This window comes from Pan paniscus, chromosome 5 (assembly GCF_029289425.2).
Source record: "Pan paniscus chromosome 5, NHGRI_mPanPan1-v2.0_pri, whole genome shotgun sequence".
Taxonomy (NCBI): domain Eukaryota; kingdom Metazoa; phylum Chordata; class Mammalia; order Primates; family Hominidae; genus Pan; species Pan paniscus.
Window position 1 is genome coordinate 166,151,186 of NC_073254.2, and position 26,292 is coordinate 166,177,477.

Sequence of the window (26,292 nt, forward strand, 5' to 3'; positions counted from 1 at the left end):
CTTTTTTGCCATGATGGCAGTTCATACAGGTGATTATGAAATGCAACACAATCTGTTTCATGGCTCAATGAAACTTAGCCACTAAGTCACTATAAATCAGTTTTTCTGAATACATTTCCATTTTTCCAGTTGGATAATTATGTCTGACTTTTCAAAATCATACATAGTTTAGAGAACTCAGAGTTGCAGCCATTATTTTCTCTCCTGGGATCCCATTTTACCCCCATTTTCAGTGCCTATCTTAACTTTACTCTGGTATAAACAATCATGTCCACTTCTATTATTTTAAAATACTTTTATGATTATTCAAATAATAGGATTTCTTTGTAAGCTCCATGTGTTCTCCTTCATAAATATCCCATCAGTTCTGTTTAGAAGTTAGTTTTAGAGCATATCTTGATGTAACCTACCCTCTGTAAATATTGTCACATAACTAAGATAAAAATTAAGATTTTTCAACATATTAAATTGTGTATGTTATGGACTTTGTCAGACGCTGTTCTTCCCTTTCTCTTGTACTCTCTAGGTTTTAGGCAGGATCTTAACAGTGATAAAGTCTGTTATAAAATCTTCTACAATGCAGCAACATATAGCACATTACCACGTTGCAATCTTGTAGGGGTATGCCAGAGGCCTCACTAAAGATCTTTAAACAGAGTGTCATTCTGTAAATCATGAACCTTCTGCTCCATTGGGTCTTCTCTACTTACTGCCTCTAAAAATACCTCTTATGGATTCACATTCACTCCCATTCACCCTGAATGCCAATGCCTTGCTTGGCATCAGGCCCATTTTCCTTCTTACTTTTCTGAAGAGGTGTTCTCTGATTACCTCTGCTCTCCCATCCTTAAATCTAGGATGACGGTAGTTTTTATTTTTCATGTAGCATATATGGCTCAGTACTGCTGCTGTATTTTGTGTGCTTGTGTCATGCCTTCACACCTGTACTGTAAGTCCATGGAGGAAGCAGTACAAAATGGTGGTTATGAGCAAGAATTTCCAATTAAGATCCTAGATCCACCACTGTGTCCCTTTGGGCGAGTTACTTAACTTCTTTGAGCTTCCACATCCTCACTTGTAAAAGAGGGGTTATAACTTCTATATGGAGTTATTATGATGAATAAATGAAATGCTTAGGTGTTTATCCCAGTGCCAGACACATAGTAAATTTTCATCAAATTGAAGGGAGAGTCAATGTCTAACATTTCTTGGCAGCTCTTAAAGGGCAGAGCACAGGGAATTTTTCAGGTTAAGAGTTCAATAAAATATTTGCTAATCCAAAGAAAATATGCAGCTCTCTACCGGCCCGGAGTGTTTACAATTACATAGCCTTTTTATTTCTTAAGTGTTTTATTATAGATCACTTTTTTATATATTCACAACTTTCTTTCAGAGCTACAGATACTAGACACAGAGAATTATCTAGATAAATTCTTCAAGCCAGCAAAAGCAGGAAGAAGCCTAAGTGGCAGAATGGGGTAGGGGAAAGGCAGAGGGTGGGCTCGTGGCTGAGTGTACTATCTTCAGCCTGACATTGCTTGCTCATGACCTGGTAGATAGCCAAAGAGCACATGTCCCCTAGTTTCTTTCTCTTTATGAAGAATCTGCTTATATTTTAAGACTCAGAACAAGTGACACTTTCTTTAGACAGTTTTCCTGATTCTTAACCCATAGCACTTCTATTAGATACTTGCAGTTGTCCTTGTCATGTCATTAGTTCTATTTTTAGTAAATGAAAGTAGTAGAATGTTAAGCTCAATGGGAGGTGGTTTCCTTTTCAGTTTGTATGCTCTTTGCATCTAACACTGTTGTCAATACGATGCGTATAATGGGGTTGTTTTGAGAATCAACTAAGATAATGTGTACAAATACAATTTTTAAAGTAAAGATTGATAAAAGGACAAGTTCTTTCTACATTAGTGCTGCACTCATGGGAATTTATATGTAAGTTTGGAGCCTTTTAGGTATCATGAGAGAAATGGAGAGTTTAAACATAGTCAAATGCATAATACTCAGCTCTCTATCAATATGTGTAGTTAAGAATTGCTGTTCAGATGAGAACACGTGGACATATGCTGGGGAACAGCACACACTAGGGCCTGTCATGGGAAGTGGTGCAGGGAGGGAGAGCATCTGGAAGAATAGATAATGGATGCTGGGCTTACAAGGTGATGGGTTGATCTGTGCAGCAAACCACCAAGGAAGGTGTTTACCTATGTAACAAACCTGCATATCCTGCACATGCACCCCTGAACTTAAAAGTTGAACAGCAACAACAAAAAGAATTGTTCAAACAAGAACATATAAATAAAGAAATTGGGACAAACATTTCATGAAACCAGTTAACTCATCCAGACATTTTAGATTATGAAACATACATGTTTAATTGCTTTTTGCTACTAACAGAAATAAGAAGTAACCTAAGAATCAGGACAGAGCTGTTCCAGTTCTCATATCAATAAGCTTCATGCCCATTGGTGAGATATTTCACCTCTCTGTGCCTCAGTTTCCTTGTCTATAAGCTGATCTGTTTTTCTGAGTATGCCTAAGGGTCTTTATTAGGTTTAAAACACAAGGATTTTCTTATTCTAATGCAAAGAGCATTCTTGTTCGTTTAACCTGCATGTGTTTTCAAAAAGGAGCAAAATCTTTTTTTTTACTGAAGTCCAAGGGTGGGCACCCTGCAGTTTAAAATCATTCTCCTTGTAACACAATCTTCTGACAGGCCGACAGTGACTTCTGCTGAGAGGGTCTGCTAGTGATGTCTATTTACCTTGCAGATTCCTGAACCTGCATGTATTGTGAGAAAGTGGCATCTGACTTCCTTCCTCGCGCCCTCTTCTGCAGATGAATAAGCCATTCGCTGGCCAGCTGTGTGTGGTTTTCTCCCTTGTAATCAGTCAACGCCTGTCTTTTGAGTCGTGACATGTTTCCACAGTCTTTGGAGCTGAGGATTTTGTGATGTGTTAATGCTTCTTTTGGGCTTCACTGGACTGAATTAGGTTACTGAAGGTGGTTGAATTAAGAGAAAAATGCATTAATTTGATCATTTAATGTTATAAAAAAGGAAATAAGAAAGCTTCTTTTAAAAAATACAGGAATGTCTTATTAGATTTAATTACAATGCTCATGAAACTTTTACAGATGTTGACATTGAAGTCCCAAGTCCTTTCTGAATACTCATATTTTTACAATTATTTTCTTAAATAATTGCTGCATTTACCTGATATTTATCTTTAAAAATTTTGAAAACTACTGCCAAATTGTGCACCAAAAGTTAGAACTGCTTTCACCAACAGTGTATATACTTATACCTTGCCAACACTGAATATTATTAATCTTTGAACTTCTAGCATTCTATTAGGTAAAAAAATAATGTTTCATTTTAAAGGTACTCTATTGATAGCAAATACTGTTCAGTGATTTGTTTCATATGCCTGTTACCCACTTTTACTTATTTTGTTTAAATTGCTTTTGCTTATAACTTTTGCCCATTTTTCCATTGGGCTGATACAACAAATGCACCTTTGCTGTGCATTTAAGTATCTAGAACTATCATGAGTACATCATTGAAAAAGCCATAAGAATATTTTCTCGTGGAGATTACATTCTAGGGGAAAAAGAAAAATAAAACAATCAGTAATATTTACAGCAATGCACCAGTAATGACATTTTGGGAAACAATGGGCCACCCATATATGATTGTGGTCCCACAATCATAATAAGATTATAATATCGTACTTTTACTGTACTTTCTCTATGTTTAGATACACAAATACTTACCACTGTGTTACAGTTGCCTACAGTATTCAGTACAGTATCATGCTGTTCAGGTTTGTAGCCTAGAAGCAATAGGCTATTCGATATACCATAGGTGTATAGTAGGTTATGCCATCTATGTTTGTGGAAACACACTATAATGTTTGTACAATGACAAAATCGCCTAACAACACATTTCTCGGAACATATCCCTGTGGTAAAGTGTCACATGACTATACTGAGATAAAAGCATGGGGAATGACCAGGATTTACTTAGAGGTTGCTTTAAGCTAACTGATCAGGAAAGGCTTTTCAAAGGAGGTGATATTTCTTTCATGATATGACTGATAAGATCACCCAGTAGCACAGCATCTTTTCAGGTGATGGAAATAGCATGCATGAGTTTGGGGTATTCCCCCAACAGAAAAAGAGAAAAGGCTCCTGGGATGAACCTTCCAATTTCTCCAACCTCATCTCTTCTCACTTTCCCTCCCTCACCTTCTCCAGTCTTATGGAGAAGCCCATGCACAGCCTGGTAGTCCAGGGAAAGGAGTTTCCATTTTATTCCAAGCATGTTGGAATGCAAGTGTAGCTTTCTGTAAAGGAGTGACAAAATCAGATTTACACTTTAACAGATTACTCTGGTTGCTAGGTGTGAAATCAATCACTGAGAACAAGAATGGATGCCGGGAGGCCAATCAGGAGCCTAAGGCACTTGTCTAGGGAAGAGCTGATATTTACTTGGTGTAGAGGATACTATACTTTGCCCACCCAGATTTCCTTTACCTGCTGTGTGTGCCAGTCTCCTAGCTACCATGAAAGTAGGCTTCTATCGGCCAGGCACAGTGACTCATGCCTGTAATCCCAGCACTTTGGGAGGCTGAGGCAGGTTGATCATCTGAGGTCAGGAGTTCAAGACCAGCCTGGCCAATGTGGTGAAACCCTGTCTCTACTAAAAATACAAAAATTAGCCAGGTGTGGTGGCACATGCCTGTAGTCCCAGCTGCTCAGGAGGCTGAGACAGGAGAATTACTTGAACCCAAGAGGCGGAGGTTGCAGTGAGCCAAGATTGTGCCACTGCACTCCAGCCTGGGCGACCAAGAGTGAGACTCCAGCTCAAAAGAAAAAAAGAAAGTAGGCTTCTATCAGTCCCAGTTGCCAGCTTCCTGGGAGGCAGTACCTGGTCTTCCTTCTTGTGGACCTTAGCCAATGATTGACTGACAAGGGGATCCCTTGCCTGGAGGTGGGGTTAACTCTCTGGTGTAATGTGCTCTAGCACTTTATTGTGTTGTCAGCCTGAAGCTATTCTTTAGCTTAAATGATGTTTCTGCTTAGCTCTTTCCTACTGTTCTTCCCTGCTTCTCTTTGCCTTCTCTTCCTCAATAAATTACTTGAACAATAATCTTCATATTAGGCTCTGTTTTTAAATAACCTGACCTAAGACACAGTTTAGAGTGGCAGAGGCTGAAACAGAGGAGAGAGAAAGGATTAAGAACATTCTAGAGATAAGGGCTACAGGAATGGTCCTGGAATGTGAGAAAAAGACAGAAATAAAAGTAGTTCTCAAATTTTGTTATTGCACAACTTGGTGGGTAATGGCATCATGTACTAATAGATGTCTGGAAGAAGTAGATTTGCAAGGTAGAGAAGGAAATAATTTTATTTCAAATATGTTAAAAGTGTCTATAAATGGATACCATCAGGTAGGCAACTAAATAAACCAATCTTTTGATCCCAGGGGCAGTCCAGTCTGAAGATCTATATTTGGGATTCAACAGTGGCATTCAAATATCATTTGAATGCATGTGACAGAGTGGGAGTACCTATGGTGAGAGTATAGATGAAAAAGACAAAATTTCTCAGGATTGAGTCCTGGTATGACAATTGGAGCAGAGAAAGAAAATCCAACAAACATACTGAGGAGTGACCAGTGAAGTGAGGAAAACAGGAGAAGGTTGTATCACAGAAATAAAGAGAATAAAATGTTTCCAGGAGGGTATGGCCAACTGTTGAATGCAACTGGGTGGTTGATGAAGACAACAGATCACAAGATATGGAAACAGGGAGATTATTGCTGATCTTGACAAGAGAAGATTTTGATAAGAGAAGATTCTGAGGTGATGGGTATGCCTATGTCCAAACTCATCAAGATGTATACATTAAATGTGTACAGTTTTTGTATATCAATTAGAAGTCACCTAAGACAAAGAGAAAAAAATGCTAAAAAGGAAAGAATAGAAGAAGCAAATACATTGACGTAGGCAACTATTGTTGCTATAAACAGGACCAAAGAATGGGTAACTCAAGAGGGACAATGAGGTCAGGGGTATTTTTCTTTTTGATTGACACTGATAGGAAGGAGAAATTGATTATCCAAGAGAGGGAACGACTGTAGGAGAAACTCCTTGAATAGACAAAAAGTGATGGGATCTAGTGTCCGTGAGCAGGAGTTGGCTCTAACCTAAAGTAGACACAGTTCAAATTTACAACAGAAATATTGATAGATAATATAAATGCCAGTGAAGAAATGTTTATAGATGTTGTAGTGGGAGGCAAAGCTAGTTTTTGATCGACTATTTCTATGTTCTTATTGAAATATGAAATGACGACCAAGCCAAAATGGGGAGTGGGAATGGTTTTGGTTGTTTGGAAATTTGAAGAGAGAAGAGTAAGGATGAAATAATTAATGAAATATTTAATATTTAATCATTAATGAAATAATTTCTTCCTTCTGTAAGAAAATTTACTTACAGGGGTGATATAGTATAATTTCCTTGTGCTATTGAATATCCCTTTTGGTATGTGTGCTGATGAATTTTAAATAAAACCATTCAGCAAGGTTGTGTCTTTTTTAGCCATATTTAGGTGCTCAGGTGTAGACATGGAATAGGTAGATGGTTGGGTTTCACTAGCATTAATGTCAGGAAAACATAAGAGAGTTAAGGAATTTGCAAGAAGCAATTAAGAGGTAGACTATGAAATCTAAGCTGGGCTAAGAAGGAAACAAGAGGGAGGATGGAAGGAAAAAATAGGAAGGTTAATGGATTTGAAATTTTGATGAGGTTGAAAAAGTGCTGCAGTAGAGGTAGTAGAATATATGAGTTTGTATGATAAGATGAGGTAGCAGAGATGGATGTTTGACATCCACATTCAGAGGTATTAGAAACATCTGTGATAACATGGTCAAAACTGTGACCCTGGACATGTGTGGGTTACAGGAAACATCAGTGGAAGGGGAGAGTTTGAGAAATCGTGAGGGCATGGTATCAGATGTATCATCCACATACAAGTGAAAATCCCCAAACTTCGGGAGAGGAATAGAGACACAGAGGCTCATAAAATGGGGGCTAAAATCATCAGTGGAATAGAGAGACAGGGAACTTGTAAAGTGTAATATTTATCTCATTGATTTCTATGAGTTTTCAGTTTTTTGAAGTGTATTTTATTACAAGAATGCTATAAAACAAAAATCAAAATATAAGACACAAACCTCTCATAATCCCATCACTTTGTCAGAGGATGGTGGATTTTGACAAAGCCCTATAGCTGTTTCTGGTCTGCTGATCTCTGGCCTGGCCAGGTGTTCCATTTATTTTGCTTACTCATTCTTCGTGGAAACGTTGCAGGACTTTATGTTACCAAGAGTGTCTGTCTCTTAACCTGGCAGCCAGCTGAAGCAAGTCCTCAAATAAACAGAGCTTCTCTTCATGCTCCTTTGACCTCCCTAGTCCAATGCACTGATCTCTCCTACGTGGTTAAAATCTGGGACAAGAACTATTAATAATGGTTGTAAAATAGGGCAGCAGTCCTTCATTTTATAAAACATGTCTCATTATAGGTTCCCTAGCTCAGATCGTCTCTCGTTATTTCCACAGAGTTGATTGTCTGGTTACATTTGATTACTCTCTTTAATCCATCCAGATCTTCCTTCAGTCTCAGTCATATTTACAAATTATTTGGCAAGTCCGTTCTCTCCATTCCTGTGACTAACAAGTTGTTATTCCATTGTGTAAGTAGTGTTATTGCTACAGTTGTCTTGAACATCTGCTGATTGTTTCTGGACAGGGAATTATGGGGAGAGCGGAATGGACGCTTTCAAAGAGCTGGCTGCCCAGGAAGGCCTCTGCATCGCCCATTCTGACAAAATCTACAGCAACGCTGGGGAGAAGAGCTTTGACCGACTCTTGCGCAAACTCCGAGAGAGGCTTCCCAAGGCTAGAGTGGTGGTCTGCTTCTGTGAAGGCATGACAGTGCGAGGACTCCTGAGCGCCATGCGGCGCCTTGGCGTCGTGGGCGAGTTCTCACTCATTGGAAGGTAAGTTTCTCTCTCTCTCTCTCTCACACACACACATGCACACACACACTTTGAAACACATATGCTTGCTTTCACAAAACTAGACTTGCTAACTCCAAAGTGGGAGAGATGTGCAGTGCTGAGCTGAACATTAGTTCTGGATCTCACTGTTAATGTGAATATTGGCATCTTCCTGCTAAACAACAGCAGAACAAGGCTCAGGAGGGAGGATTGGTTAAGCCCAGGAGTTTGAGGTTACAGTGAGCTATGATTGGTGCCACTGCATTCTAGCCTTGGTGACAGAGTGAGACCTTAACTATAAAAAAAAAAAAAAAAAGGAAAGAAAGAAAAACAAGAGCAGAGCAGCATATAACAAGATACTGATACTTTTTCAGAAAAAAAAAAAAGATGGAAAGCTGTTTGGCAGAATATGTCTTGATCTGGAGAATTATTCGTTTCACTTGCTTTCTCCACACCCAAGCCGATGCTTATGTCTTCCTACCTCCTAAACATGAACATCTTATTGAGATATCAGTGGATAAAGGACAGCAGTGAAAATGGAAAATATGTATTAAGATTTGAAATTTACAGAGTTGGCTAAAGACAAGTGAAGATATGCAACGGAACTGTGGAATTTTATAATATATCATCTTGTCACATTTATGAGATAGCTAATTTTGATGCTTTCTGCATGTGATTTCTGGAATTGCTGGTGGTGGCTCCCAAAATTTCTGTTCTCTTTCTAAATCACGTGTACTTGTTTGGCAATAGATGGTCATCATCACTGGATTTTTCATAGGGCTTTTGACCTAACAGATATCTTGTTTAATTTGCCAGCTTCTAATATTGCATAAATAACCTGCTCAATTTTCCCCAGGAACCTACTGAGTTTACCTGATCTTTACTGATCTTCAACCCTATCACACTCATCTTCCGAAGCTCTTTGTCTCTTCCCATCTCTTCTTCTGGGTACACTACAATCATATCACACCCATTAAAGAGCCTCAACCACTGATCTGCTCTGGAAGCTAGGTAGTACTGGTGTGGACATGCTCACTGGACCTTTCCCTTCTGTCTTTGTGTTTATAATAATGACTGCAGTTCTAGGAACACTAACTTTGCCATCACCTGGAATTAGAGGTATAAGACACTTCAGGGACTTTTTAAAAGAAAATAGGATAGAAATACAAATAAATGAATAAAGAAACAGAGATACTCTCCAAGCATGAGGAGGTGTGGAGCCAAGGTCAAATTGTAATTCATGATTAAGATAATTATTAAATGTGGGCAAAATTGGCACACTGGCACACAGAGTCAACTTGGCGTCTTCAACATGGTGCAGTTTTTGGAAGCCAATACAATGTTCATAAGAAAGCAGGTCTTCTAAGGAGTATTTAAATAAGAAATGTTATTTCTTTTAGGAGTGAAAAGAAGGTAAGCAGTATTGTTGAAGTGTTACGTAGAGTAATATATGCACCAGGACAGAGGGTGTCCAGACATTCAGGCCTTTCCATTACTCTGTAACATGACTGCTTTTAGGAAGGTTGCTTGTTTTTAAAAAATTATCATATTTATAATTTACAAAACAACAATAGTCTGTTTTGCAGAATTTATTCCTTTTATAATATCCTCAAAAAAGGCTATCTACCTGGGTTCTGGAGATATTGAAAAGATGTGGCAAACCTGTGAGCTTCGGGGCATATAGACTACCTAATTATGAAACATAATTACACAAAATTGTGCGGTGTGTAATTGGAGTGTGAAAAATGTATCCTGTCACCATTGTGAGCTGGACAAGAATGATAATGGCAACTTAAGTCTTTCTAGCTCTTTTATTTTACCTCCTAATAATGCAATTGAACTCATACAAGTATTTCTGAGAGTCGCACATGTGTTTGTTTATGTGCTTGTCTATGAACAGGTCAGCTACATGTGATGTCTACCTCTTTTATTCCTCTTACCTGCCCCACCTCTGCTGGATTCCACTGACATATCCGAGGGAGCTATTGTTGCAATGAACACCTGAGCTTCTGAGGACACTGCTTTCTGTGCTAATAGTTACGGTCACTGATGCATGGAATCATTGAGATGACAAAGCTATACCATACTCTTTGCCAAGTGAAGGAAAGTGTCTCTCTGTTCTTCTGGGCTACTTTCCACGAGTGTCTATCAAAATGGTGTTGGCGTTTAATCTCGAATCTTAGAGAATTTTAATGAAAGCAGCCTTTAAAATTTTTTTGCTCACGATTTTCTCTCCCTTCCATGACATTCAGATATGAGTTCATAAGGAGCTGAGCTGGGGACAGAGCCAAGTAGTGAGACGATGCCATCCTTAGAAGTAGCCTTCCCTTCAGGTGGCTGATTCCCTCTCTTTATCGGGGATGGATTCTATCCTAAATGCTGCTCTGTCACTCATGTCAATGGACATGTGGTGGGCTTGGTTCCCTCATGTCAGCAGACATGTCCAGAATAGCTACAGTTTAACCTCAAGCTACAACTTCTAGCTACATTAGTAATGCTGTCAAATATATCTCCCTCCCTTTCTAAGGGATTTTGTCTACCAAATGTTGAAGTTTTTTGAGATCAGAAGCCATTGTTTGGTTTCTTTCATAACACACGGTATGATTCTGGCTACTGCCAGAGTCACAAGAGGGGCATTGTGTAGGTGGTCATGAACTTCTTTTCATATAGTAAATCATGGTGTAGATAGCAGCAGGAGAGATTTGGTTAAAAAAAAATTAGGACTTTTTAAATGAAGACCTACATGCCCTCGTCTCCATGTCTGTTACTTTCTCTCACACTTCACATGCAATGTACCTGGAACTCTTCTTGGCACTACCATCAAAACATATTCAGATGTGGACAACTTGTCACCACTTCCTCTGCTATCATCCTGGTCCAAGCCATGATCATTTTCCCTTGGCTTATTGTGATAACCTCAGAATTGGACCTCTTGGCCATCTAGTCTTAACATAGAAGGCAAAGTGATCTTCTAAGAAATTAAGTCAAGTAGTGTCACTCATCACCTTACATGCCTAATGCCTTAAAATGACCTCCTATTTATTTCATAACAAAGTCATTACAAAGGCCTTCAAAGCTCCATATTTGACCACTTGGAATGAGCTGCTGAGAATGGAATAATGAACTATACTGATAGAAAAATAGACTTTTAAAAAAGGAAGTCCTCATAGAGAATAAAAAAATTATATGTTGAAAAAATGTGGTGGTAATGAAAAAACAAAACAAAACAAAACATGGACTAAGAGTTCTAGCTATGCCATGAAGCAATTATGTTATCTTATTTACTTAGTAGCTTTTTGTCTTGGAGCCTATTTTTTTCTATTAAAATAAAATATTTGGCTCCACATCATCTTTAAACATTTTTCCAGTCCTAGAATTTATAATATATTAAGACAATATGACTAATCTAAGATCAGTAGGGATGTATTTATAGACTTATCTAATATTATTCATTAATTTGGGCTGATCAATTTTTTCACCAGCCACTTTGTTAAAACCAGAATTCATAGAATAAGCTGGTCAGTATTAGGATAAATCTGTTGTTATGAAATATAGCCAGCAGCCCCAGGGGAGAATCAAACCTTTGACTTTGAATAAATTGGCATAGTATTCTTACCAAGCAAATTAACTAATCACAATCAAGTTAATCATTGTGCAAAAGAATCATTTCTTCTTGTCTCTATGAAAGCTTTATTTAAGATGCTTCTCAGAATTATGCTCACTATAATAATAATTGCAATAATGATTGTGATGCTGATGATGTACCTGCGTCTGATAATACCTGTTTAGGACTTACTATATATAAGCACTGTTCTAAGAACTTTGCACATAACTCATTTAATTGTCACAACAATGTGATAAGATAGGTACTAATATTATTCCCCTTTCAATGTACGGAGTACAGTAACTTGTCAAAAAGTGCTGCAGTGCCAGTGCTGGGATTTGAAGTTAGGGACTGCAACATCAGAATCTGTGCTGTTAATTAGTAAGTTTGTGGGGTAATGGAAAAACAAAACAAAACATGAGATAAGAGTTCTAGATTTACCATGATTGTTTTGTTTAAGAGATATTGGCATTAATCTTAGTTTCCTTTTAACTTGCTCTCCCTTTCAGAGATTTATTTCACTGTTTAGAGTCACCTTCTTTGGGAAAATCAGCTAAAGTATCTCCTATGAGAAAATTATTTTACATTTCTAGTTATTCTTTATTTCTTTGCATTCTTTTATTTCATGCTTAGTTTTAAATATTTCCTATGATAATTCATTAACGGATAACTCATTTAACCTCTTTTCCAGCTCATTTCTTTATCTTAACATGGGACTTTACAATGTCATTCTCTTTGCACACCAGGCTTTATCTATAGAACTATATTTATGTAGAAGTCAACTTGGAATGAGTGCTATTTCTCTAAAATTCTAAGTTATAATTATTAAAATTCTAATAGTTAACTGATGGATCTGTTCTAATTCTTAAATTTTTTTTATCTGAAGAAAGTAAAACAGAATAATTTATGTGTATGAGCACAAAAAATAGCTACCATTTATTGAGGGTTTGGTAGGTACTAGGCTATTAATATATGTTGTCTCTAGTTCCAAAAACAGCCCTGAAAGGTTGACTTGAAAAGCAGAGAAGTTCAATAATTACTCCAAATTCCTAAGTTTAATAAGTGGTGGAGTCAATATTCAAACTTACTACTGAACCATATTATCATATACATATATAGGTATTGAATTGTAACCTCCTCAACTGTAGGAACCAAGTTTTATACAGTTGTTTATTTTCCTTCATGCCTAGCATAGTGTTTTGGTATGATAACTTTTTAATAACTACATCAAAAAGCTTGATAGCTAGTAGAGAGAGCATGTAGCCTCATTATGTGACCCCTGATTTCCCTTTGATAGTCTAGAATCAGTAAATTTTACCTAGTTTGGTAAGGGTTGATGCTCTTCAATCAGCCTGTATCTGAACAATTTGTCTGTAAAACTGGAACAACAACCCATTTAGGTTGTCTTATTTGTCTAATCACAAAATGCCTGCTTGCCTGGTGAGTCATCACTGGGTCTCACTAATAGGTCCCTTGGCGGTACCTTAGCTCCACTAAAGACACACTATTCTTTCAGGGTGAGTGAGAGCCTCCTGACTTTAGTCCTTTGCCTAGTGTTGGCATTATCCTGAGCCTCCACCCTGGTTTCCTCATCTTGGAAAGCCTTTACTGTAAGTTCACATTCTGCCTTGTTAGGAGTCTTTGACTAGACATACTAGGTGTACCATATTTATTTATATATTTGCTAGCCCTTTTTACTGGATTATGACTACATCTTTTTTTTTTTTTACAGTTCTTGCATTTCCATTGCTTGTCCCTTACTACTGTGTGCTGTTTTATCTATTGCTTCTCGCAACTCTGTGATCTTCTCACTCATTAGGCCAACTTTCTATCACTCCTCACTGCAGAGAAACACCACCCCCAGCCCTTTAGCTAAAACTTGATCCAAGAAAATTTTATTCTCATGCTTTTTTAGTTGAAACACAACAAACACATCAAACACACGTGTAAAAAATGGTTGAAATGGAGCAATTGCTTTATTTGGAAAGAAGACTACAGTTTCATTTAAAAGCAAATGAAATACTTGGTTTTTACTGTGTACCTTTTGGGGTCTTTTTCTTTCAGAACACACATTTGGGTAAGTGACCTCTATATCCTTGAAATATAAGATTATATACCACAGTGTTATGTTTCATATACTTTTTAAAAATAAAATATGAGTTATTTTAGTTTCATGTTTCCACTATGGAAAAAAAATGGGGAAAACTCTAAAGTTTACAGCATTCAGGAAAAATTGCAAAGATTTTATTTTAAAGAGAATGTGGACTTTCATTGAAGTGTGACATCTCCAAAAATGGATTATAATCAGAAGGCCAGCAAGGCAGATAAGCATTTTCTGATGCATAATGGTCATGACTTACAGATATACGACTTGGCCTTTTCTCAGCTCCCAAGGGCGGGAAATTATTACAAACCTGCAGACAGGCTATACTTTTCTTAAAACACTACTGCTATACAGACAGATTAATGAGAACTTTGTGGAAAATTACACTGCTAGAAAAAGACTGAGAAATGTTGCTTGGGAAGGAGAAGGAATTTTGTTTAGAATACTCTGGAGAATAAATATTATTTGTAAGATATCAACAGGTATCGTGTGTATAGATCTCTGACACAGAATTGGTCAGGATTTCCATAATAACTGAGGTGGTTGATTTACCTTAAAGTTGGTAATTATAAACCCTTCCTATATTCTAACACCTATAGTCTCATGTTTCAGATACCGGACATCTGAAACCTGAAAGATTCCACTTTCATGGTCTTTACCGGCCTTTAGGGTATTAAAACATTGAGGAAAAGGATTTCTGGTGCTGTCTGCGTCTGTATGGCACTACCCAATTTGAATAGATGGAAAAGGATGTCATTATGATTTAGCTCATTTTGTCTTTGATGCTGATCAGAGACAATATGGAATTTATCTTAACATGTTCTTGTAGCACTTGTGGCAGTTCCTACCTTGGTTTAAATCAGAATCAGCAGACACACTTAAAAATAGATTCCCTGATCTCACCTTAGACCATCAATACAATTTCTTGGTCAGGACTTTGGACCTTATTTCTTTTTTTATTTTCCCCATCTGATGAATTAGCTTTCAGAATCACTACCTTATGATGCCTAGATCAGGGATTTGCACTCATGTGGCATTCACTATGAATTAACTGCTTATAGGGCATATTTGAAAGGGAAGACAAAGTGAAAGGTTAACTCTATTGTCCATTATTCTAACATTTCAGCTCTGTTTTTTTCTTTCTTGAAATTAACTTGCCTTCAAGGTTTTTGTCTTAAACTACAGATACATTTGAGATTAGTAAATAGTAGTCGGAGTAGTAAAAAACAATTTGCAGTTCTCTTTATTTCCTGTGTTGGTGTCTTCTCCTGCTGCCCAAATTGGCCTACTGACCTGCCCTCTGAAAACACAGTCATGTTCCAGTTTTCTGACTAATCAAATTGCAAAGTAGGAGCATTTAAACATAACTCAAGGTTATGAGTCTAGAGTTGCCTGGGGCCTACCAATGAACTTTCTCTTGCTAATTACCAGAATGGGGTCTGATGACTGAATTGTTCCTTAAGTTAGACTCTCTCCATAACCACTTATCTGTCTACATCATAAAACTGGGGAGGTTTTAAAAACTTTAGGTTTTGGGCTCCACCTTCTTCAGATTCCAGTTTAATATGCCGGGGAAGGGACTTAGTAATTTATATGTGCTCTTCAAATTAGCTTTATTAAATTCACCAATTTTATGTGTTTATTTGATGCATTTTGATAACTCTATACAGTGACATAAGCACCAAAGCAATCATGATGTAGAATGCTTGCACAATGTTTCTTAGTACCGCCTTGCAGTCTCTCCTCTGCAACCCCTGGAAACAGGCAACCACGGCATTACACTTTGGCTTTTTCTAGAATTTCACATAGAAGGAATCATACAGAATGTAGTCTCTTGTGTCTGATTTCTTTCAATTGACAAAATAATTTTGAGATTCCTTCATGCTCTTGGGCATATTACTAATTTCCTCTTTATTGTTGAGTAGGATTCCATGGCATAGATATATCTCAACTTGCTTATCCATTTACCTATTGATAGACATTTGGATTGTTTCTAATTTGTAACTATTTTGAATAGTCCTGCTGTGAACATTCTTGTACAAGTCTTTGTGTGGACATGTATTTTCAATTCTCTTTAGGAACTATCTAGGGGTGAGATTATGGGTCATAAGTGTATGTTTAACCTTGTCAATTACTGTATAAGAAATTGACTATTTTCCAAAGTGGCCGTATAATTTTGCAGTTCCACCAGCAATGTATGAGAGTTCTAATTCCTCCACATCTTCACCAAAATAGTATTGTCAGTCTTTTTACTTTTAGCTATTCCAGTGGGTGTATCGTGGCATCTCTTTGTGGTTTTAATTTGCATTTTCCTAATGACTAATAATGTTGAGCATTTTAATGTACTTATCTGACATTTTAGTATCTTTTTTGGTGAAATATCCTTCACATCTATGTCCATTTGGATTTTCAGGTTGTTTATCTTCTCATTATGGAGTCGCAAAAGTTATTTATAATTTCTGGACACAAGTGATTTATCATATATGTGTATAATAAATATTTTCTCTCAATATGTGTCTGAAATTTTTATTCTGCTGAGTGTCTTTGGAAGATGAAACATTTTGAATTTTAACAGTGTAGTTATCAATTTCTTCTTTTATGGTTTATACTCTTTGTGTTCTATCAAACATATTTTACCTCCTCCAAGGTCACAAACATTTTTCTAAAAGTTTTATATTTTTTGCCCTCATATTAGATATATGACTCATTTGGGCCTAATTTTTGTATATGTTGTGACATAAGGGTGAATGTTCTTTTTATGTAAGAATATCCCAGTCGTTTGAGAACATTTTACTAGAAGAAATATTATTTCTTCACTAAATTAACTTGACATTTTGTTAAAAATAATGTAATATATGTGTGTGTTTATTCTTATCTTAGATTAATTGAATTTTTAGCATTCAATTTTATCTCTATTTTTGGCTTACTAGCTATGACAATTATTTTATGAATAGTTGATCTAGGGTTTAAAATATACTTCTTTACGTTGTTATTGCCCATGTCCCAAGAATATTATACTGCATCACATATGATATAAGAAGTTTATGATAGTAAATTTCTATTTCTCCCTGACTTTTGATTCTATTGTTATTATGTATTTTATTTCTATATCTATTCTTAAACTCAAAATACATTGTTATTTTTGCTTAAATAGTGAATTATCTTTCAAGAAATAAAAAATGAGAAAAATTAGCTTCTATATTTACCAGTATAAAAACTATTTATGACCTTCTTCATTCCTTTGTATTAATCCATATTTTCATCTGGATTATTTTTTTTCTGCCTAAAGAATTTCGTTTAACATCACTTGTGGGACTTATCTACTGAGACACATTTTCTTGTACTTTTTGTTTTGCCTGCAAATGTTTTAATTTTGTCTTAATAAAAGAAAAATGCCTAGTATAGAATTCTAGGTTGATAGTTGACTTTTATGGTCAATACTCTAGAGATATTACTTAATTATACTTTGACTTGCATGGTTTCTGATGAGAAATCTGCTGTACTTCTTTTTACCTTTGTTTCTCTAATATGTATTATCACTGAATGCTCTTAAGCATGTTTCCTTATCACTAGTATTGAGTCATTTTATTATGATAAGCCTTGATGTAGTTTTTAAATATTTATGGGACTTGGGGCTTATTGAACCTTTTAGATTAAGTGTGATCAAATTTGGAAAAATGGCCATTATTTCTTCAAATATTATTTCTGCCTTTGCTGTTATATTCTTTCTAGCTGAGATTCCATTTATATGTGTTTGACTTCTTGACATTTTTACATAGAAATTTTATCTATTTATTTATTTTCCACTTTTTTCTTTTTCATTTTCAACAGTTTCTATTGCTATAACTTTGAGTACACTGATTTTTGTTTTGCAACATCTAATCTGCCGTTAATCCCATCGTGTATTTTTAAAATTTCAGATATTGTATTTTTCATCTCTAAAAGTTATACCTGAGTATTTTGTTTACTTTCTGTTTCTTTTCTTAACATGGTCATTCTTCTGGGATATATAAAAACATATTTAGAGTAGTTGTTTTAATGTCCTTCTCTGTCTTGCCAGGCAGGCTTTCCACTGCAGTTTATGGGGTATGTGCTGTTCTCAGTGTTGTGTAAGTTCCAGGATTTGTTTGTTCTATGTTTTCCAGTGAGTCTTTCTCTCGCCTTAGATATTTTCTTCTCAGATATGTGTACATCAGAACTTAGCTAAAGACTGGAGGGAATCCCTCCAAAGATTTGTTTTTCAACCCACTTTTCTCCTTTTTGGTACTCTGTCCCAGTAAGTCTACCTGCTTCAACCTTCCCAAACTCTGATCCCTGTTTTCTTATTTTTTGCTGAATTTCCCCCGCCCTGTTCTGCAGCCTAGAGACTACCACCAGACAGTAACATGGGCAATTTGGTTCATCTCTTTGATTTTACTTTTCTGGAGAATTATAGTCCTATATTGACATTTATACAATGTCTGATAACAGTTGGTTCATATATTTTATTTCATGTTCTAGTTGTTGAACGCAGGAGGCCACCATTTCACATTCCTACTAGCAATGTATGAAGCTTCCACATACTAACCAAGGCTTGTTATCATTATTGTCCTTTTTATATAGCTATCTTAGTGAGCATAAAATGATATCTCACGTGGTTTTGATTTGTCTTTCTCTAATGTTTGTTTATTTGAGAATGTCTTTATTTCACCTTTAATTTTGAAAAATATTTTTGCTGGATATAAGATTCTTGGCTAACAACTTTTTTTCCCTCCAGCATGGTGAATATGTCATTCAACTGTCTTTTGGCCTCTTTTGTTTTTCATAAGGGATTACTTCTGTATATTACTGTGGTTTTCTTTTTATATGATCAGTGGTTTTTCACTTGCTGTCTTCAAGATTTTTCTCTTTATTCCCATGTAACCATTTTTACTGTGCTGAGCCTTAATCTTCTTGTGTTTATCTTACTTAGAGTTCATTCTTGCATATGTAGATAAAAGATTTTTCAGCAAATTTGGAAAGTTTTCAGCCATTATTGCTTTAAATATTTTTTCTTCTCCTTTATCTTTCTCCACTTTTTCTGGTACTCTTTTTATATGTATGTTGGTACACTCACTTAAAGGTATCTCACATTTCTCTGAGGCTCCATTCATTTTTGTTTTTATTGTTGTTCTATTTTCTGTCTGTTCTTTGGGTTTTGTAATCGTTATTGATTCACTCAATATTTCTTCTGCCAGTTCAAACCTACAGTTGAGCCCTTCTAGTAAACTGTTCATTTTCTTTATCTTTTCAACTCCAGAATTAATTTTGGTCCTTGGTTTTTAATAACTTCTGCCTTTTGATTGATAGTCTGTATTTAATTAGACACTGTCATTATATCATTTTTTTTACTTCTTTAAGCATAGTTTCCTTAGTTCTTTGAATATATTTATAATAGATACTTCTAAGACTTTGTTATAGCTGACATCTGGTCCATCTCACAGGCAGTTTTTTGTTGCCTGCTTTTTTTTTGCATGTATGTGAGTCACACTTTTTTAAAAAAAATATCTCATTTTTGGTTAAAAACTGGAAATTTTGTTAATATGTTATAACAATTCCAGATACTAATTCTGTTCCTCTTCTCTGGGGCTTGATTTTGTTATTGTTTATATTTTTTGTCTTGGGTAGATTATTTTATTGAAGTCTATTTTTTGCAGTGTGAAATCAATTGAATAATCTTTTTTGAATTTGTGCTGTGTACTGGGGGCATTTTATATATGAGAAAACCATGGCTGACTGAGGGTTGATGACTTATCCAGAGCCACTTACCTAGTCACTACAGCAAAGATATTCAAATAAAAATTTGTCTAGCTTAAGAGTACTCTCCTGTGTAAGTAGGGTACCGTGTTGAAGGTTGCAGAGGAAGTGTGTATTTATTTTCTATTTTCTACTATAATAAATTACCACAAGGTTAATGACTTAAAAATACAAAATTTTAATATTGAGTTCTGGGCCCTCACGTGCCAAAAGCCACCTGGTGTGGCAACTGCACACCACTCTGCATCCTACAGCGTGGATCCTCTGCATGTGCTTTTGGGAGATGAGCTCACTGAAATGGCCATGTCCAGTCAAGGACACTTTGAGGGAAATTTTGAGTCTCTGGATCTTGCAGAATTTGCTCAAAATCAGCCATGGGGGAATAAGATGTTTGGACAGGAATCTGGATCTCTGGCTAAAAAGTATCCTGTGGCAACCCAGCTGTTAATTGGAAGCTTCACTAGATGATGCATGGAGTTCATATTCCAAAAGGTTGAAAATTGGCTGCAACAGCTGTGGGGGGTGAATTTTTTCTCCTTCAGCTTGCAAGTCATACTGAGTACATCAAAGATGACTGGCAACAACTGGAGGAGGACATGAAGAAAGCAAAAGAACAGCTGAAGATCCATAAAAGCAATCAGATACCTACTGAGGTCAAGAGCAAAGCTGAGGAGGTGGTGTCATTTGTGAAGAAGAATGTTCTAATGACTGGGGAAATTTTCAGAGGTCTTCTGCTTGGCATGGCATCATAAGGAGGATGACCTCATTTCTATTGTTCTTGTTTTTTTTCCAGCCACCAGCCTCTATACTCCATCATAGGGCATAGAGCCCTGCCTCTTATTTTCCCATGACTTCCTCCCTGCTGTGGCAAATCCAAATGGCTTTGGGAAGCATCTGTTGGTATAAGTTAATATGGTCCTACCTTGAGCTTGATGGTGGCAGAAGAGACAATAGATATTAGTTCTCCTTCCAGTCACTATTAAAGATATGCTTTACTCAGAAAAAAAAAGGAAAAAAAGCTCTGGATGCCAAAAGTTTGAAATGAGTGTCACTGGGCTAAAATTAAGATATTGGCGTGCCTTTTCTACGTTCCTTGGATTGTAGAACTCTGCCTACATTCCTTGGATCACAGCCTTCTTCCTCTATTTTCAAGCCAGTAGCATTGGGCTGAGTCTTCCTCACACTGCCATCTCCCTTGTTCTCTCTTCTGTTTCCCTCTGCTACTGTTAATAACCATTGTATTTACATTGGGCACACCTGTATAACTCAGGACATTCTCCCTAATTTCAGACCAGGTGAATAGAAGCCTTTATTTTATCTACCACCTTAATTTCTCTTTGCCGAATGTATTCACTGGTTCCAGAGATTTGAGCATGGACATCTTTGACTGGCTATTATTTTGAGCGGAAGGTCAAAGAGAGGACAGGTGTTAGTAGTCTGTGGAAAAAGCAGTATCTAGGAAATATTTGGTAGAGGAGTGAGGGAGCCTTAAGAGATTGGTAGATTGAGGGAAGAACTTGATAGAAAGTAAGAATCTTAAAGCTATATGAGGTGAGGGATAGCCAAGAAAGGTCTTAGCACAGTGATACTCAATGTGGGGTTGGGATGAGGGCATTATATTTCCACAAGGCAGCATATGAGTCTTAGAGGGTAGGTTAGTGGTCTGAAATTAAAACAGTATTTTTTGTAGTCCTAGAATTTGTTTTTGTCATATTTAATGGCATTTGAATTTAAAATACTGAAAAATGTATAACACTTTATACTTTTCACAGAAAGAGATAGGTTTTGGAAGAGTAGAGAAACACTAACTGATAAGTTGATCAGGGCGATAGGATCAGAAATAAATAAGTAAGGCTGGATTTTGAAAAGAGAGGTGACATTTCTTCCTCTGACCCAGGAGAGTGAGCGAATGACAGGCTGGGTAAAAGTTTGGATGGACTTTGGTAATAAACGGATTCAGAAGCAGGTGTGCTGCAGTAAGCAAGTTCTTTGACTGGAAAACTCTTGATTTTGGCCTGATGCAGCGACTCACGCCTGTAATTCCAGCACTCTGGGAGCCCAAGTGGGTGGATCACCTGAGGTCAGGAGTTCAGGACCAGCCTGACCAACATGGAGAAACCCCATCTCTACTAAAAATAAAAAAAAATTAGCTGGGCATGGTGGCGCCTGCCTGTAATCCCAGCTACTCAGGAGGCTGAGGCAGGAGAATCACTTGAACCCGGAAGGCAGAGGTTGCAGTGAGCCGAGACTGCACCATTCCACTCAGCCTGGGCAACAAGAGTGAAACTCTGTCTCAAAAAAGGAGAAAAGAAAAGAAAAAAAGAAAGAAAAAGAAAAAGAAAGAAAGAAAAGAAAAAAAGAAACTCTTGATTCTTCCAATCCTATCATATCCCATCTCTTTTTGTGAATAAACTGATTTTGATGAATAGTAAAATAATTAAGAGCCACTGCCTTAATCATTCTAGACAGTAAAAATAAATAACTTCTCTCACTGATGGATGATTCCAGAGTTTTATCTAAATTCTGTGGAATGGTTGAAAATTGCAGAATAATTTTTTTCCCGAGGTTCTTTTTTTTTTTTTTCGAGACAGAGTCTTGCCCTGTTGCCCAGGCTGGAGTGCAATGGCACGATCTTGGCTGACTGCAATCTCCACCTCCTGGGTTGAAGTGATTCTCCTGCCTCAGCCTCCCAAGTAGCTGGGATTACAGGCACCTGCCACCATGCCTGGCTAATTTTTTGTATCTTTAGTAGAGATGGGGTTGGCCAGACTGGTCTCAAACTCCTGACCTTGTGATCTGCCCACCTTCGCTTCCCAAAGTGCTAGGATTACAGGTGTGAGCCACCGCACCTGGCTCTTCCTTGAGGTTCTTACTCAGAGCTGTAGTTTCAGTTATGTTTATGTCAGGTGTGTTCACATATTTGGAAGAATATGAATCCTTACTTGTTATCTGACTTCTTATCTCTAAGAGATAAATTTTATCTCTAAGAGATAAAAATTTCTATACATTTTTAAGACAACATTGAAAGTTGAAAAAAATCATGTCCTGAAAATTCAGTTTGAGAAATTTTTACTCTTTTTTCCTAGTGTTACATTTTCCCTACACAGGTATATTCCCTGGAAATTGCTATAGGCATTTTTTTTTTCAAAAGGTAGACACAGCTTCAGGGATGTGTGGAAACACTACACAATAACTACTGGATATGACTTTATGGGCTTCTGGATTTAGCATTCCTTTCTAATAGAGAAATATGAATATTATTTTTTTCTCCTTGCTCATCAAATATAGCACATTATATAGTTCTTAAATTTTACTCTAGTCCATGCCTGTGGGGATTTCAAACCTAGATAAGTGCAAAGGAGCTGGAATTGCAAAAATTGTGTCAGTAAAGAGGTATACTGTGTGTAGTTTGCTGGTATGTTTTGCCAAAGTAGAATATTGAAAATTATTATATCTATGTACTGAGTTTGGTCACTACATACTATTGGAAAATTTTATATTGTTATACAATCACTTAATTAAGCTTATAATTTCCGAAAGATAAACAAGAGCTCATTAACTATGTTTTGGGTTATTAGATTAGGAATGTTTACACTTGTATCCCCAGGGCTTTGTGCCTTGAATTTTCTTTAAAGAGAGGAAGGTCTTGGCTGAGGCTGACTTTCTGTGGAGAAAGACTTGTGAAATGCAAATGGTTTTCATCCATCCAAAATCTCATTATCTCAAGGCTCGATTTGGGAAAAACTTGCTTCCAAACTCATTCACTTTGCCATTGCCATGGCTCAGATTCTTGCTGGCTATTTGTTGGAGCTAACAGTTTCTTGCCATGTGGACCTCTGTGTGGGGCCAGCCCAGGTGAGATCTGGCTTCCCTGAGGTGGGGGGCGGATAGAGAGAGAGAGATCAAGAGAGAGAGAGGGGAGAACATCACAGTCTTTGGTAACTAATTGTGGAAGTGATATCCTGTTACTTTTGCCATATTCTATTCATTAGAAGTAAGTCACTAGGTCCAGCAATTCAAGGGGAGGGGAATGCACAAGGGAATGAACACAAGGAGGCAGGATCATCTTAGAGGCTGCCTATTATGGTGGTAGAAACAGACCCATAGTATTTGCATTTGGAAATCACTTTTTCTGATTAAATATGCTTGGCTGGTAGTCATTTTATAGTCTTGCTTTTAAAGCTATTATGCTAATGAGGTTAAAGCAGAAATCAGAATGAAAATTTTTCAATGACACCATTGGAGGACATACATCCCCTATGCTAGTGTTATCACTTGAGTTTTCGAGACTTATAATAGATTCTTGTTACAACCCCTACTTTCCTTGAATGTCATCTATTTTAAAAGCTTCAGGTAAAGCCTCTCACCAGTTGTCTGGACATGTCTATATAGATGGTGTTTCTTTGCTGGGTTTATTGTATTTTCCATGTGACTTTGAGGAGCAGTCTATGAAAAACAGGAGTATTTTGCTTTACAGAAGTGAGTTTTTCCTTCAAAATGGTAAATAGTAAAAATAAAACAATACAATACACATAAATACAAATGCAGAATCCATCTCATAAATCCAAAATATCCTCCTCTGGGTCATTGGAAGTTTTTAAAGTCACAAACTGGAGTTTTCAAGTCTTCATGCACAATTCATATGGTAAGGAAAAAAAAAGATGTATATGCTATACCTTACTAGCCAGATGAGAAAGGCCGACCATCTTCCCTATAGTTGATAGGGTATGGGTTACATTAGGTTATAAAAATATATTGGTTGTATTTCACAGAGCTTACAATAATACTCGGGTTGTCTAAACCTGTATGTTATAATAGGCCATTGTGGTTTTGGGGAAACCTCTAACCCTCTTTCCTCACTTTAAAAGAGAGACAAAAATTCACTAACTATAGTAACTATCTCCTAAGTTATTCTGAAGATTAAATAATAAAATATAATCATGATAAGGGCACAGTTTTGTTTAGCTAGCTTTTGAAACTCTAGCGCCCTTTCAACAGTGCTTTAGGCTTCATAGGTATTCAATTAATTCTTAATATCAAATAATGTGTCCAGTTAAGTACCTGATACACAATGAATTCTCAGTAAATGTTGACAATTGTGATTATTCAACAATAAAATAGATTTCTCTAGGTGTCAGCAAGGATCCTTTAACTGGCAATAGTCAAGCAGAGGTTTTGAAACACCTATTAGGAACTGGAAGGGATTAATAAATTAGGAAATTTATTGATGTGCTTGACTTTAAGTCATGATGTGTTATAATTGCTGTTTCAGAATTGTTGGTTTAATATCTTACCTGTTTTTGAGGATTACAGTGAATAGCTGTAATTTGAATGTCTCCCCATGAGCTTCTCTGGTCAATTGAGGTAAGGAAATCAGTAATAAAGACTCAGAGATCTTAATATACTAAAATTTTGGTTTAGTTCACTTGGCTCTGTCTCCTGTAGAATCAACAGCTCAAAATATTTGAAAGGAAAAAAGAAGTCTGTAAGTTTTCCTTCAAGATATATTACATATTGTATATTTTCTAAGCAACGATGAAGTTGTACTATTCTATACCAAAATAATTAGTTGATTCAATAAGTTCTTAGAAGAGGATTAAATCTTTTAACGAGGTTACTTCTCTAAATAAGCAAAAAATTACATCAGATAATTATTCATAGAATAATTTTTAACTAGCATCCATAATAGAAATACCTGCATTCTAACTCCAGATTGCCCATTCATTACTAAGAGAACTTGAGTAAGTTACTTAACCTTTCTCTAAAGTGATACCAATATTAACATCTCTCATATTAGGGCTATTGCGACCTTTATGAAGAAAATGGAATTTAAATGTTTAACAGAATTCCCCTGCATGCCATTAGACCAATATATATTAGCTACACATTTTAGCCTTGTATTACTAAATGGACTCAGCCTGAGCTTTCTTTTCTTCTTTAAGCCTTAAGTATTTGGCTTCAAGTTTGTATCTCATTTTCCTAACAGAGGACCAGGAAAGGAAACAGCAAAGTAAAGTAAGTGAGTCCTTTATGTCTGAGCTTTAGTCCATTGTTTCAATATATGATTTCCTAATCTCAACCCAGGGGAATAACTAGAACTGACATGTATTCCCAGAGTGACTTCCTCTGACAACTCACAGCAGGCTAGAATAGAATAGAATAGGCTGAGTTAAAAATTTTAGATTATCTTCATTCTCTTTCTGCTAGATGTGTTCTGAAAATAGTTTGTACAAGTTAAGTTTCACTTCTTTCCTCTAGGATATTATTAAAGGTGTGTTTCTTTTAATTTGGCTCTCTTTGATTTTTTTATATAGCTTAATATATGTATTTTTTATACTCAATGTTCTTAAATTCCTGGCATTCAGTTTCAGAGCTTTTAATCACACTAAAATCTGATATTCACTTTTGCAACTTTTTGAAGCTGGATAACTTATGAGTACTGTTTTGGAAAAAAATGAATTGCATTCCTTTCTCAGTTATCATTATTTAAATGGCATCTCTGCCTTCACTGAATTTTTTTCTTTTGCTGTTGCTCTCATTAAATGCATTTTTGCAATTTGAGTTTGACCATTTCTTGTATCTGCCTTGAAAAATGCATTTTAAAATTGTAGACAAGAAAAATGCCTGTGAAAGATCACAATCTCATATTCATATAAGCACTTGCTCATCATAGGTCTGCAGAGATTATTTTTTATAACAGGCCTACAGAACTCTTTATTCTGTGTATTAATTTGA

At 36.4% G+C, this 26,292-nt stretch overlaps 2 protein-coding genes across 8 annotated transcripts in view; both read left to right on the forward strand.

Annotated features, from left to right (window-relative positions):
- The window catches only part of GRM1 (glutamate metabotropic receptor 1), a 411,958-nt gene that overhangs the window by 125,345 nt on the left and 260,321 nt on the right, over positions 1–26,292 (forward strand). For all 7 annotated transcript variants that reach the window (XM_034963042.4, XM_034963043.3, XM_055114194.2 and 4 more), the window contains one exon: positions 7,825–8,074. In XM_034963042.4, coding sequence (XP_034818933.1) covers positions 7,825–8,074 — 250 coding nt within the window. The remainder of the gene's footprint in view (positions 1–7,824; positions 8,075–26,292) is intronic.
- LOC117980728 (FUN14 domain-containing protein 2-like) lies at positions 19,645–25,903 on the forward strand. The gene is given in 2 exon segments (XM_034963045.3): positions 19,645–20,050; positions 20,053–25,903. Coding segments are annotated over 2 exon segments (453 nt in total). The 5' UTR covers positions 19,645–19,854; the 3' UTR covers positions 20,310–25,903.